The following is a 13,342-nucleotide window of genomic DNA, read 5'->3' as shown; positions in this document are numbered from 1 at the left end:
CAGATGTGGAAGGGAGGCAAGGCAGAACCCAGGGCCTCCCAACCCCCTCTGCCCCCGGGACCCCCACACCCCACTGCCCTTGGGACCCCCACCTCACTGCCCCCAGGACCCCCCACCCTTCTGACCCCGGGACCCCCACACCCCCAGGACCCCCATACTCCACTGCCCCCAGGACCTCCACACTCCCGGGACCGCCATACCCCACTGCCCCCCCCACTGCCTCAGGACCCCCCACCCCATTGACCCCAGGACCCCCCACCCCACTGGCCCCGTAATTCCCACATCCCACTGCCCCCATGACCCCCCTACCCTACTGCCCCCACAACCCCCTTGCCCCACTGCCCCCAGGACCCCCACACTCCCAGGACACCCATACCCCACTGCCCCCATCCCACTGCTCCCGGGACACCCCACCCCACTGACCCCGAGACCCCCACAACCCACTGCCCCCGCGACCTACCACGATCTCCCGTGGCGGCATGGTCACTGTGGGCATGACGTATACACAGTCAGTGGGGAAGTCGCCGCGCTGCTTGGTCCTCTCGTTGATGCCGTTGGCCCAGCCCGAGTTCATGACCTGCTCGCCGGTGTCGTGGTCCAGGATGATGAGGTCACCCTTGGCAAAGCTGAGGAAGCCCGAGTCCTCGCCCGCTGCAAGACACGAGGTGCACAGAGCCCCGTGTCAGGGCCCAAGGGCCTGCCCAGTGCTCGTCCCCCTGCTGGGCTGAGGACTGGTCGCCCTGCCCCTCCTGGCTGTGACCTCCCGCTCCCCGGCCAGCTGCCGGGAGCCTGAAGCAGGCAGGTAGGGACAATCACCCGTAGCGAGGAGTCTCGGGTCCACCGAGGGTCCCTCCAATGCCCACGGAGAGACAGCCCGGCGTGCCCTCCTCCTCGACACCCTGGCCACAGACCCCAGGGCGCAGCGAGGGACATTCCCTCTGAGACGGGCCTTGGGGAAGATCCAGCTGCCTCTCGGCCTCTCTGAGTCGCCCGAGGCCCACGCACCTAGGGGAGCCTCCTCAGCGGGCCCGCTCTGCACACTGGGGGCTGCGTGATTCCACCACCGCTTTACAACGCTTTGTGCTCCCCTCCCCTCTCCCCCTCCTCCTACCTCTCTCCCTCCCTTCCTCACTCCTCCCTTTCTCCCCCTCTCCTTCTCTCCCTCCTCTCCCTCCCCCTTTCCCTCTCTTCGTCTCTCCCTCCCTCTCTCCTTCCCCTCTTTCTCCCTCCCCCCCACCACGCCACCCTGTACCCTCTCCTCTCTTCCCTCACGAATCCTGAATCAGCTTCTCTGTTTCACTCTTGGTCTTCTCTAGAAATTCTTTCCCGTGAGAACAGACCCAGAACACGGGAACTCTGTGTGCAGGGAGGCGAGGACTTGGCTGTCCCTGCCCTGCGGGAGTGTCTGTGAGCGTCCGTGAGCTCCCACCTCCCCAGGGACCCCGTGCGGGGTTGCCACCCCTCTCCGGGCCCCTTGCTCTCTCCAAGCCCCACTCTGCCCAGGGCTGTGCTCATCAAGGCGGCAGAAGATGGAGCTGTGGGACCAGGGGGCAGGGACTGGACACAGGCAGCCCCGAGCGTGACCTGCCAGGGGCTTGGACTCCGAGCGCCCCCCGGGAGCACTCACCAGGGTTGGGGTTGTCCTGCAGGGCCACCACATACTTGGACCGTTTCCGGAGCCCCTCCAGGAAGGTGACCACCAGGTCACGGATGTCCTCGGAGTTGCTGGAGGTGAAGGTGTACTCCTCTCCCTTGATGGTGGCCAGCGTGAAGCTGGGGGCCGTCATCTTTGCTCCCCTGCAGGACCAACACGGGGAAGAGGACCCCGCCGGGGTCAGGCCTGCCCAGCCCGCGTCGGAGCAGCCCAGCGAGAGCAGGACGCGGCACTCCCTGAAGGGGACCAAGGCCAGACCATCAGGCACTGGCTGCCCCCTCGAGGCCTGCCCTCAGCAGGGGCCGGGGAGAGGGTCCCCATCTGACAGCCCAGCTAAAGTCACACATGGCCTCGAGAGGCCTGTAGAGGCAGGGCCCACAGCCCCTTTAAGTGAGATGCCACTTCCTGCAGGAAGCCCTCCTTGCCCTCCCATGGGCTCATCATGCTGCCCTGCTTTCAGAGGGTCTGTTTGATGTACACACACACACATACACACACACATACAATATGCACGTATACATGCACATATACACATAAAAACATTGCTTATGTGTGCGTACATATGCACACAAGAATTTGTACACGCACATGCACACACCCATGGATGTATATACACATATATAGATGCATACACATGTAATACACTCACATGCATACATTCACATACATGTACATACCCTCACATGCACATGCATGTGCACATACACGTTACACACATACTCAACACTCATACATTTGTGCAACATACACACAAACACATATGCACACTCACAACATAAACTACAAGACATGAAGAGCTACTCTGTCACTACTGCCTCCCAGTACCAGGTCAGAGGTGGGCCCGGCCCTGCCCCGCCCACGAGCCCAGATGGCCCAGATGGGGCGGCCCTGATGGAAAGCCCGTCCAGCCCAGGAACCACCCCTCCCGCGCTGGACTTTTCCACAGTGTACGGTGGCTGCACCCCCCCCCCACCGCTGGAGTTAAAGCACTGACGTGCCAGGGAGGGTGTGAGGTCTGGGGTGAGTCCCCACCGGCCCCCGACGCCTGCCTGGCCCTGGCTGCCCTGGCCAGCCGCCCCTGGAGCAGCCCCGAAGCCCGGACAGCTGGCCACACAAGGCACACGTGCCCGGAGCCCGGGTGCCCCCTCCCCATGGGCTGGCGTGGGGGCAGCCGGGCCCTGATTTGCGTCACCCTGCATGCTGCCCCGCCGGCTCACCGGCTGCTGGACACGGCCGTGATCTCGGGGAAGGACAGCTCCAGCAGCACCTGCTCCTGCTCGTCCACGAAGTACACGCCCGTCCAGTTGACAGCCACGATGACGTCGTTCTTGGGGAGGCTGGGGCCTGCGGTGCAGACAGCAGTGCTGGGGGGCACTCCCACCCCCTCGGTGCTCCAGCCAGTACTCTGCTCTGGGGAGGCTCAGGTGCGGGGTGCGAGAGGCACGAGGCTTGCGTCCCCTTGCTGCCCTGAGCTCACGCCAGCACTGGGTGAAGCCACCTCCAGCCTGATCTGGTGACCCAGCGGCGGCCTGGCACAGAGCTGTCCACCAGGAGGGCCATGTGCACTCCAGCTTCTGTGGACACCCAGCAGCAAGGGCCCCAACCCAGGGGGGCTCTAGGTGCCCTGGCCTCTGTCCCCACACCACTGCCTGGCCCAGCATGGCACCAAGTGCCTTCTCTGGGTGGCGGGGTGGACCGGGCTATGAGGAGGCCACAGCCCCTCCGTTTGCATGTGCAAAGGCCACGCCTGGTGTCAGGAGTGTCCCAACTCAGGCCAGCCCCCGCCTCTGAGCGGGGTGAGCAGGGCAGGGGGTAGGGGGGTAGGCGAACCTGAGAATTTGTAGGCTTCGTAAAACCTGGAGAAGAGCAAGGGCCACTTGAAGCGGGCATAGTTGACCACGTCCTCTTTGACCTTCTGGGCATCGGTTCTCCTCTGGGCATAGATCCCCTGGGGGGAAGCACGGGGCGAAGACTCCATACAACCTTGCTCAAAAGCCAGCGTCACCTGCCCCTCGGCCGCACAGCCCCTTAACACCCCTGAGCACCCTTCAGAGGAACTGGGGTGCTGTGGCATGGATCTCCAAACCCAGCAAGTGGGACGTTGTAGTGGGACAGCAGGGAGGGCACTTGCCTTGCATGCAGCTGACCCAGGTTCCATCCCAGCACCCATATGGTCCCCCAAGCACCACCAGGAGTGATTCCTGGGCACAGAGTTAGGAGGAACCTCTGAGCATCACCAGGTGTGGCCTTCCACAAAAACTAAAAATTTAAAAAATTCAGCAAATGGGGAAAAAAGCACCCACAGCCCCACTAGGGTATGCGTGTGGTATGAGCTGTTGGGGGGACGGCACCAGGCCAAGCCAAGTGGGGTGCCCCGGCCAGAGCGGGCACACACAGGGAATGGGGGCATGGGGTGCCCCAGCCAGAGCGGGCACGCACGGGGAATGGGAGCACGTCCACGCACAGGGCAGGGCCGCCACGAGACTTAATCTCTGAGGAAACAGTGAAGCCGGAGCCGGGAGAGCAGAGACAGAGAAGGGCTGGAGCAGAACAGGGTGTGGTGCCTTGTATGAGGCTGACCTGGGTTCGATTCCTGGCCTCCCATATAGCCCCTGGGCACCACCCGGAATAATTCCTGAGAGCCAGGAGTAAGCTCTGAGCAGCGCCGGGTGGCCCCCAAACAACAACAGGGGCTGGAGTGACAGCACAGTGGGTAGGGCATTGCCTTGCACACGGCCAACCCAGGTTCCATCCCTAGAACCCTGAGCACCGCCAGAAGTAATTCCTGAGAGCAGGGCCAGGGGTAACCCAAGCATCACAGGTGTGGCCCAAAACCCAAAAAGGGGGGAAAAAGAAAACAGAACAGCCCTGGGCTGAGGCTCTGCTCTCTGCCCGACCCCCAGTACCGGGCAGCGGCTGGGCACTCTCATGGCCCCTGGCACCCAGCCCGGAGCAGACAGAGCACATGGATGGGGCCCGCGCTGGGGCGAGAGCAGGCAGGCCAGGCGAGAGGAGAGCTGGTCCTCTGACCCCTCGGGGATGGGGACGGCCTCCTACTCAGAGGGGTCCAGGATGCTCTGGCCTGCCTCTGCTTCTCAAAAACAGTGACACCCCCCGAACCCGCTGTCCCTGGGAGACGCCCTTCTTTAAACAAAGGAACAGAAGGCGCCCCCCCCCATGGCGCCCGAGGCACTGCCACCCAGGGCTGTCCAGCCACCCACCTTCTTGTGGGCGGCGATGGCCAGCTGGGCCCACTTCTCCAGCGTCTTCAGGGGCGTGATCTCCCGGTCGGGGATGTAGGTGGGCACGAGGCTGAGGAGACGCTCCAGAATCATCTCAGAGCCATAGTCCACGAAATACTGCTGGGAGGCCAGCTCGGCCAGGTCGTCCTCCTGTGGGGCGGGGCGGGGGGTCCATCATACATTCGTGGGGGGGGGGAACCCCTCTGACACCGAGCCCCAGCCCTGCCTCCCAGAGCTCTGGCCTTAGGGGCTCTGCATCTGCCAGGCTACCCCAAGAACTTGCTGGTGGACCCCTGGCAGGGTCTCTCCCAGGTTCCTTGGCACCAGCAGAGCTGGGTCCCGTCCATGGACACCTGAACTGACCTGAGACACTGGACAAGGGTCAGCTCCTTCCCCTCAGCCCAGTGAGATAGGGACAAGGGTACGAACAAGACACAAGGAAGGATCTGCCCTGGAGAAATGGGGGATGGGGGGCGGGGCTGGAGGGGAATGAGGACCCATCTGCTCTTGCCACGGTGCTGGGGTTGTGCCAGGAATGGGCCACCAGGAGGCGCTACTGTAGAGTTCTCCTCAGACAGTACAAACCTTGTTGGTTGTCCCTTCTCTCCCCTGGGGGTACACACAGCAACCCCCTGCAGGAGCCCTGGCATCAGGGTAATCGAAAAAGGCTCTTGGCAATCTAGAAACAACCCAAGTGCCCAAGAACAGATGACTGGTTAAGGAAACTTTGGTACATCTACATAATGGAATACTATGCAGCTGTTAGGAAAGATGAAGTCATGAAATTTGCTTATAGGTGGATGGTCATGGAGAGTATCATGCTAAGTGAAATGAGTCAGAAAGAGAGGGACAGACATAGAATGACTGCACTAACTTGTGGAATATAAAATAACATAATATGAGATTGACACCCAAGGACAGTAGACACAGGGCCAAGAATATTGCTCCATGGTTGGAAGCCTGTCTCATGAGCTGGTAGAGAAAGCAGCTGGGATAGAGAAGGGATCACTAAGTCAATGTTGGTTGAAGGGATTGCTAGGGATGGGAGATGTGTGCTGAATGTAGATAAAGGACCAAACATGATGGCCTCTCGGTATCTGCATTGCAAGCCATAATGCCCCAAAGTAGAGAGAGAGTATGGGGTAAATCTTCTGCCATAGAGGCAGGGGGAAGAGTGGAGGGTAGGGGAATTCTGAAGACATTGGTGGCAGAGAATGTGCACTGGTGGAGGGATTGTTTTCGATCACTGTATGACTGAGACTCAAACATGAAAGCTTTGTGACTATCTCACGGTGATTCAATAAAAAATAAGAAGGCCCTTGGCAACCAGCGCTAATGAGGATGAGGGGAGAGAGGGACTCTCATTCACTGCTTGTGGGAATGTCCACTGGTCCAGCCTTTTTGATAACACTATGAACATTCTGCCAAAAAAAATCTGGAAATTGAGCTTCCATATGACCCAACAATTCCACTTTATAAAATATACGCCAAGCTGGAGGCTGGAGCAATAGCACAGTGGGGAGGGCGTTTTCCTTGCATGCAGCCGACCTGGTTTTGATTCCCAGCATCCCATATGGTCCCCTGAGCACCGCCAGGGGTAATTCCTGAGTGCAGAGCCAGGAGTAACCCCTGAGCATCGCTGGGTGTGACCCAAAAAGAAAAAAAAAAGATATCCCCCAAGGGCCCAAACGCACACAGGAGAAAAGCCGTCTGCACTCCTATGTGCTTTGCAGACTATTCACAACAGCCAGAATCTGGAAACAACCCGAGTGCCCGAAAACAGATGAGTGGGTAAGGAAGTGATAGTACATCCACACAGTGGAACACTACTCGGTCGCTAGAACAGATGAAGTCATGTAATCTGCGGCTGAGTCTGAGAATCATGCTGAGTGAAGCTGAGTCAGAGAGACTGATGCAGAATGATTTCTCTTTATATCCCCGCATATAAAGAAACGTCGTTGGGGAGTAACTCCTGCCCAAAGAGAAGCAAAGAGCAGGAGAACTGGTTTCCAGCGGGAAGCCTGCCACAGGGCCTGGGGGTCAGGGCAGGGAACAACGGGACACTGGTGGAGGGACATGGTCGCTCTGGAGGGGATGGAAGCTGAAAGGAGGGATAAAGCGCCTGTCACAGAGGCAGGGTGGGGGGCAGGAGGGAAATGGGGACTCTGGTGGAGGGACGTGGACATTGATGAAGGGAGTGGTGTTGCAATATTGTATCCCTTTGAAACTAAACTCAATCAGAAATATCCTTGTAACCTTTTAATTCATAGTAATTTAATTTTTTTAAAGGCCCTTGGGGCCCTTGAGAGCAGTAGATATTTCAGAATTTTAACAAGTGATATGGCGGCGTGAATGCACCCTACCGGCGCCCCCCCTGGAGTCCACAAAAATGTCCACAGGTGTCCACAGGCCGTGTTCCCGCCACCTCGTCCCACACTCCAGCCGCCTTCCCTTTCGTGCCTCATCCCAACTCCGCCCCCCAGGATCCCGGGGCTGTGAGCCGGGCACAGGGCTCTCACACGGCTCCTCTCTCGGGCCAGAGAACACGCCTGCAGCTCGCCAGCGGCCGGATGGGGACCAACCCGGGCTCTGTAGCCGGGTGTGCATGACCAACAGCCGCAGGTCTGGAAGCAGCGGCCAGGAAGCCCCCTCCCCACTGCGGCACCCGGAGGCGCTCACTCACCTTCTCACACCTGTACTCCCCGAACTTGACCCCGCGCACCACCTGCTGGTAGATGAGGTTGGTGGCCACGCTGTCCTCGGAGGGGCTGTGCCAGGGCGTGAAGACCTCCTTGCGGAAGAAGAGCCTCCAGGGGGCGTTCCGCTCCTGGGCGCCCTGCTCCTTGGCGTACTGCTCGCACTGGGAGATGGCGTCCATGACGTGGTCGCTGCCGCTGCCCAGGGAGGACACCTGCGGGCCAGGCCGGGGGGCAGGGGCGGGAGAGTGAGGAGGCCGAGGCACCAGCCAGGCCAGGGGCGGGAGGGTGGGGAGGGAGGTGAGGTTTGGGGCCACACCCGGCTGTGCGCTGCACAGTGCTCCGGGGACCCTGCAGGGCCAGGAGTCAGAGCGGGGCTGGCTAACAGGGGCTCAGGGCAGGTGCTTTGCTCAGAGAAACTGAGATGGGGGAGGGGCCCTGGCCAGCAGGGGGGCTCCTGGGTCCAGCCGCAAGCCCTGAGCTCCCCTTGCCAGGAAGCCTTCGGGGGAAGCCTCTGGAGACAGGAGGCAGTGCAGGCGAGGCTGGCCCGAGGACGGGTGCCTCACAACGCAGCCGGGGTGAGGCACAGTCACCCGGCGCCGGGGGCGGCTCAGCCAAGAAGACTCAGGCTCCCGTGAGCCGGGACACGACACAGGAGGGAGAGCAGAGTCTCACGTGATGCTGCGGGACCCAGACTGGCACTGCTGGGCTGGGCCAGGCCACCCGAAAGGAAACGAGAGAAAGAGACAGAAGCCAGGGAGAGAAACCGAGGGCCTTGCATGTGACAGACCCCGGTCCCAGCCCAGGCACCACATGTGGGCCTCTGAACAGCAGCAGGAGTGCGCCCTGAGCACAGACCTGGGAGTAAACCCTAAGCAATACTGAGTGGAACCCAACCCCACCCCTCAAAAAAAAAAAAAACAGGCAAGCTTTTATTACCTAGGTGGGGCTCTGTGGTGTGCACGTGCTTTGTATATGTGAGGCCCTGGGTTCTAGACCCAGCACCACAAATAAAATAAAATAGGGATGGGGGGAGTGGGGAACGGAGTTGACAGTGGGGGGTGGGATTCGTGTTGGGGCTGGAGCGATAGTGCAGCCGGAGTAATTCCTGAATGCAGAGCCAGACCCAAAAGCCAAAAAAAAAAAAAAGAAAAGAAAAGAAATATTATGTGCCTAAAGCTCAACTATCAATATCTTTGTAAGTCATAGCTATTTAATAAAAATAAATTAAATAAATAAAATAAAGCATTCCACCACCACCCCCAGTCTCTCCTCAAAAATAAAAGAAACACCATGTGGAAAGAAACTGCTGGCACCACATTGCCAGGACTTATGCCGAGTGCGAATGGGGAAAGCCATCTCAGAGGCCCCCGGGGCTCGGCACGTCTCCTCCAGCCCTCGCAGGTGCCTGTTGGGCTCGGGGGTAGCAGCGCCCTTGTTGCGTGGATTGTTCTTTAAGGAGAAGGCTCCCCACAGCGGCCGGAGAGGGCCAGCAGGGCGAGCGCATGCTCTGCAGGCATGCTTGGTCCCCCCAAGCACCACCAGAAGCGACCCCCTGAGCACAGAGTCAGGAGCACTGCTGAGCATCACCCAGAGTGGCCTTGCAACAGAGAAACAGGCTCTGTATTGGACAGAGATATGAGCTTGCAGTGACAGGGCGTGAGGGAAATCTCAGGATGGGGGCGGTACTGGCGCTGCTCCCTACCCAGTCGAGACCCCGAGCAGCCGCCCACAAACGGCTCCTCCGCTCCTGAGTGGCCGTGATCCCGGAGGCACACAAACCTGTTTCATAACCAGTGGCTTCTGGCAGAAATTTCTCTGGACTTAATTACTAAAATACCAGAAATCCAAAACCGCGCAGCCGCTGTCGGGCCATGCAGCCTCATCTGCTCTGCATTCTCAGCAACAGAAAACAAATTACCAAGTGGTGCCTTTTCATCGGGTTTTACTGTTGGGGGAAATTCCAAATAATAATAGTGGGTTTTCTGTTGAAAAACACTGAATGTAATCAAAGTAAAAAAAGAGTAAAGTGGATATCATCAGCCACAGAGGCAGGGGAGGGGTGGGATGGGAGGTGTACTGGGGTTCTTGGTGGTGGAACATGTGCACTGGTGAAGGCATGGGTGTTTGGTCATGGTATGACTGAGACTTAAACCTGAAAGCTTTGTAACTCTTCTCACGGTGATTCAATAAGAAAGAAAGAAAGAAAGAAAGAAAGAAAGAAAGAAAGAAAGAAAGAAAGAAAGAAAGAAAGAAAGAGAAAAGGCTTCATGTCTCCTCAGGGTCCCAGGCTGAGGGGAGGGAAGCTGCCGCCCGGGAGCCCCTGGGCCAGCAGGGGCAGGACTGGCACCTTATCAAACAGGGCGATGTAGAGCGAGAAGCCGAAGCGGTCCTTGAGCGAGATTTTGTCGGCCAGGGCGTTGCAGAGCTCCCGAGCAGTGGTCGCCGAGTCTGTCAGCAGGGTCTTGGTGGTCCCATCCATGAAGGTCACGGGCAGCATGATGGGCTTCTTGGACTTGGTGGCCTGAAGTTGACCCGAGTGTTTAGGTGCCACCGGGACACTGCCAGTCCCTCTCCAAAGGTGCCCAGGGAGTACTGGCCGGGCACTGAAGTAAGGACTCGGGCAGTGCCCCCAGCCAGGAGCCTCTGACCCGGTAGAGTGAGTGTCTCCGTGGCCATACCGCGGGGGACACCACTGAGGCACAGACGGCCTCTCCCTGCTGCCCAGAGCCAATGGGGGGACGCAGCTGGGATGGGGGTCCCTTCCCATAGGGGACATGCGGGTCTAGAAGCCGAGGGCAGGAGGTTGGAGAAACACAAAGTCCCAAAGTGAGGACTTTCTGGGGCCCTGGGGTCCACTGCTGGTGCAAGAGCACACACATGTGTGTCCACACACATGTCCACATACTGCTCACACACACATGGACACACAGACACATTCACCTACACATGTTCCCACACACATGCACACACACATGCACACACACGTGTCCACACACATGCATTCACATACCCACATACCATCCATACACACATGCATATACACAGATGCACACACACATATAAGCATTCACACACACACGTGCACACACACACATGTGTCCACACACACACAGACCTGCAGCTCCAGCCAGCTTGGCGGCTGCGTCCGTGTCCCGTTGACGAAGGTCCTCCTTAGCCGCTCCTCGCAGTAGGGCGCATAGCCGGGCGGCCCCCCGTGGATGAAGTTCCGCAGGTACTAGGGCGCGAGAGAGCTGCTGAAGAGTGTCCACTCCAGCCTGTGTCCGGGCCCCACCCCGCCTGGCCGCCGTCTCTCAGGGCCTGCCCCACACACGCCCACCCCGCTCTTCTCGGGCTCCCCACTGCCTCCACGGCCTCTGCTCGGTGTGAAACTGCGTCTGGGCTGCCCGCCGGGCTCCTGCCCACTCCTCTCCCCACAGCCCCTCTCCACCCGGCTTCGTGCGCCTCTTCTCCCGGGCTGCCTCTGCCCCTCACAGTGCTGGCCAGCCAGGCCGGTCCCCTGTCGCCTGTGCAGCCCGTCACCCAGCACCCCGGGGCCAGCACACGGAGGGTCCGGCTCGGCCAGACTCTGCCTCCCACACAGCAGCTCAGGAGGGAGCAGAGTGCCGGGAGCTGCGCCACAGGCTGAGGTGACCGGGAGCCTCACACCAAGCCGCTCCCCGCTCCAACCCGCCCCGGGCACCTTGACAAACTTCTCAGAGGGGGCGAAGCAGCCCACGCAGAGAGACACGAGGATCCAGCCACGGGCATAGCTGCTCTTGGACGGGTTGTGCGTGAGCTGCTTGCTGATCTGGCAGTAGATCTCGTCCCTGGCGAAAGGAGGTGCCTCAGTGCGAGCGAAGGAAACCGCTTCAAGAGGGAGCGGGAAGCAGGCCCCTCCAGAGCCGCCCCTTGGCTCAGCCACAGGGAAGCTCTGGGCCCCACAACAAACTGCCACCTCACCTCCAGTGAGCAAGTCGCAGCCTCACTTTCACTCCAGCAGCCCCTCCCAACCGCCCCCACCCCCGAAGCCTCAGAAAAACCACCTTCCCCTCGCCTGACTTCACCAGTTCGTCTCTGCGACTCCTGAAGAAACTCTATTTGGCTCTCTAACAGCCTTGTTCTTTCACTTCACCCTTCCCAGCAGACACACAGACACACACACGCACACACATGGGTGCACACACACAGACACACAGACACACGCACACACATAAGCTCATGCACACACACATAAACATGCGCATACACAGACACACGCACAGAGGCGCACACACACAGACACGCACACACACATAAGTGTGTGCACACACACATAGGCGCGCGCACACACAAACACACATAGGCGCGCATGCACACATAGACATGCATACACATAAGCGCATGCACGCACACACATAAGTGCTCACATACATACACGCACACAAACATAGGTGTGTGCACACACACATAAGCGCATGCACGCACACACATAAGTGCTCACATACATACACGCACACAAACATAGGTGTGTGCACACACATAAGCGCGCACACACACAAAGACACGCACAGACACATAGGCGTGTGCACACACACATAGGCGCACACAGACACATAGGCATGCACACACACACATACATAGGTTGCACACGCGCGCGCACACACACACACACACACACCCCTCCTTGTTGGGACCCCCAGGAGACCGAGGGCCTGGACTGGGAAGCTGAGTCCAGTGCCCTGAGAGTCCCTGAGGAGCGTGAGCCTGGACCCAGGGCACCAGCATAAAGCCTGTTGCGGAGAGCGCGGCAGGACCCCATGGCCAGGGGTGAGAGTGATGCCTGTGGGGGAGCAACAGCCACACAGACTGACAGCACCCGTCAGTCTCCAGCCCCACAGCCCGGAGTCACCTCGCGGGGCCCGGCCACATGGCGGCGGGGAGTACTGTCTATACTAAGGGCAATGGGCACAGTGGAAACAGCAAAATACTCTGGAGAGATCTCAGGAGACGGAATAAGCACGAGACTTTGATTTTCTTTCTTCCCTTTTCTTCCTTCCCTCCTTACCTTTCCTTCCTTCCTTCCTTCCTTCCTTCCTTCCTTCCTTCCTTCCTTCCTTCCTTCCTTCCTTTTTTTCTATCTTTCTTCTCTTCTTTCTTAATTGTTTTGGTTTTGGGGCCACCGCCAACAGAGTTTTGTGGTGAGGAGGCTGCTCCCAGCTCAGTGCTCAGGGGTTGCTGTGCGTGATGCTGCGGATCAAGCCCCACGCCCCTGCATTGAAAGCTGCACCCCACTGCCTCGAGCCCAAGACCTGAGGCGTTCTCTTCCTCCTGACAGGCCTGATTTAAGTGGCCAAATATTACGCTGGCAGTCACTGAAGCAGTGAAGGTAGTTTGAGGCCCTCACTTTAAAAGGAAATGATAGTGCCTTCTTATAGAATTTCTGTGAAGAAAAATGGGCCAAAATGTACACAGCAACTCGTACAATAAACTCAATCGTGTCAGCCCTAGTGGAGACTGTTGATCAGCAGGCCAATTGCAGAACCCAAAGTGGTCACCAGGGGGCACCACCCACCACTTTTCCCCCTCAGAAGGGCAGGGCAGGGTGCCACGGAAGGATTATTTTGTTTAGAGGTTCCCTAATTTCGAGAGGTCAAAGACCCGTGAGTGTCAAAATAAGACCTGGAGGTTAAACGCTTTTCATAATGAGACATGAAGACATTCAAAATACACATCACACACAATCTGCCAGTAATCCATACCACATCTCA

The 13,342-nt window shown here is 58.8% G+C and overlaps 1 protein-coding gene across 3 annotated transcripts in view; it reads right to left on the bottom strand.

The window, feature by feature from the left end:
* The window catches only part of MYO7A (myosin VIIA), a 74,173-nt gene that overhangs the window by 17,723 nt on the left and 43,108 nt on the right, over nucleotides 1-13,342 (bottom strand). For 2 of the 3 annotated variants that reach the window (XM_004610840.2, XM_012933255.2), the window contains exons 26-34: nucleotides 11,296-11,422; nucleotides 10,711-10,830; nucleotides 9,943-10,116; nucleotides 7,580-7,807; nucleotides 4,876-5,046; nucleotides 3,485-3,602; nucleotides 2,872-2,998; nucleotides 1,628-1,797; nucleotides 461-651 (exon numbers count right to left, since the gene is read on the bottom strand). In XM_004610840.2, the coding sequence (XP_004610897.2) occupies nucleotides 461-651; nucleotides 1,628-1,797; nucleotides 2,872-2,998; nucleotides 3,485-3,602; nucleotides 4,876-5,046; nucleotides 7,580-7,807; nucleotides 9,943-10,116; nucleotides 10,711-10,830; nucleotides 11,296-11,422 (1,426 nt within the window). Of the gene's footprint in view, nucleotides 1-460; nucleotides 652-1,627; nucleotides 1,891-2,871; nucleotides 2,999-3,484; nucleotides 3,603-4,875; nucleotides 5,047-7,579; nucleotides 7,808-9,942; nucleotides 10,117-10,710; nucleotides 10,831-11,295; nucleotides 11,423-13,342 lie in introns of all 3 variants that reach the window. The other variant, XM_004610839.3, reaches the window with a different exon arrangement.

This window comes from Sorex araneus, chromosome X, assembly GCF_027595985.1.
Source record: "Sorex araneus isolate mSorAra2 chromosome X, mSorAra2.pri, whole genome shotgun sequence".
Taxonomy (NCBI): domain Eukaryota; kingdom Metazoa; phylum Chordata; class Mammalia; order Eulipotyphla; family Soricidae; genus Sorex; species Sorex araneus.
This window is presented reverse-complemented; position numbering and strand designations above follow the sequence as displayed.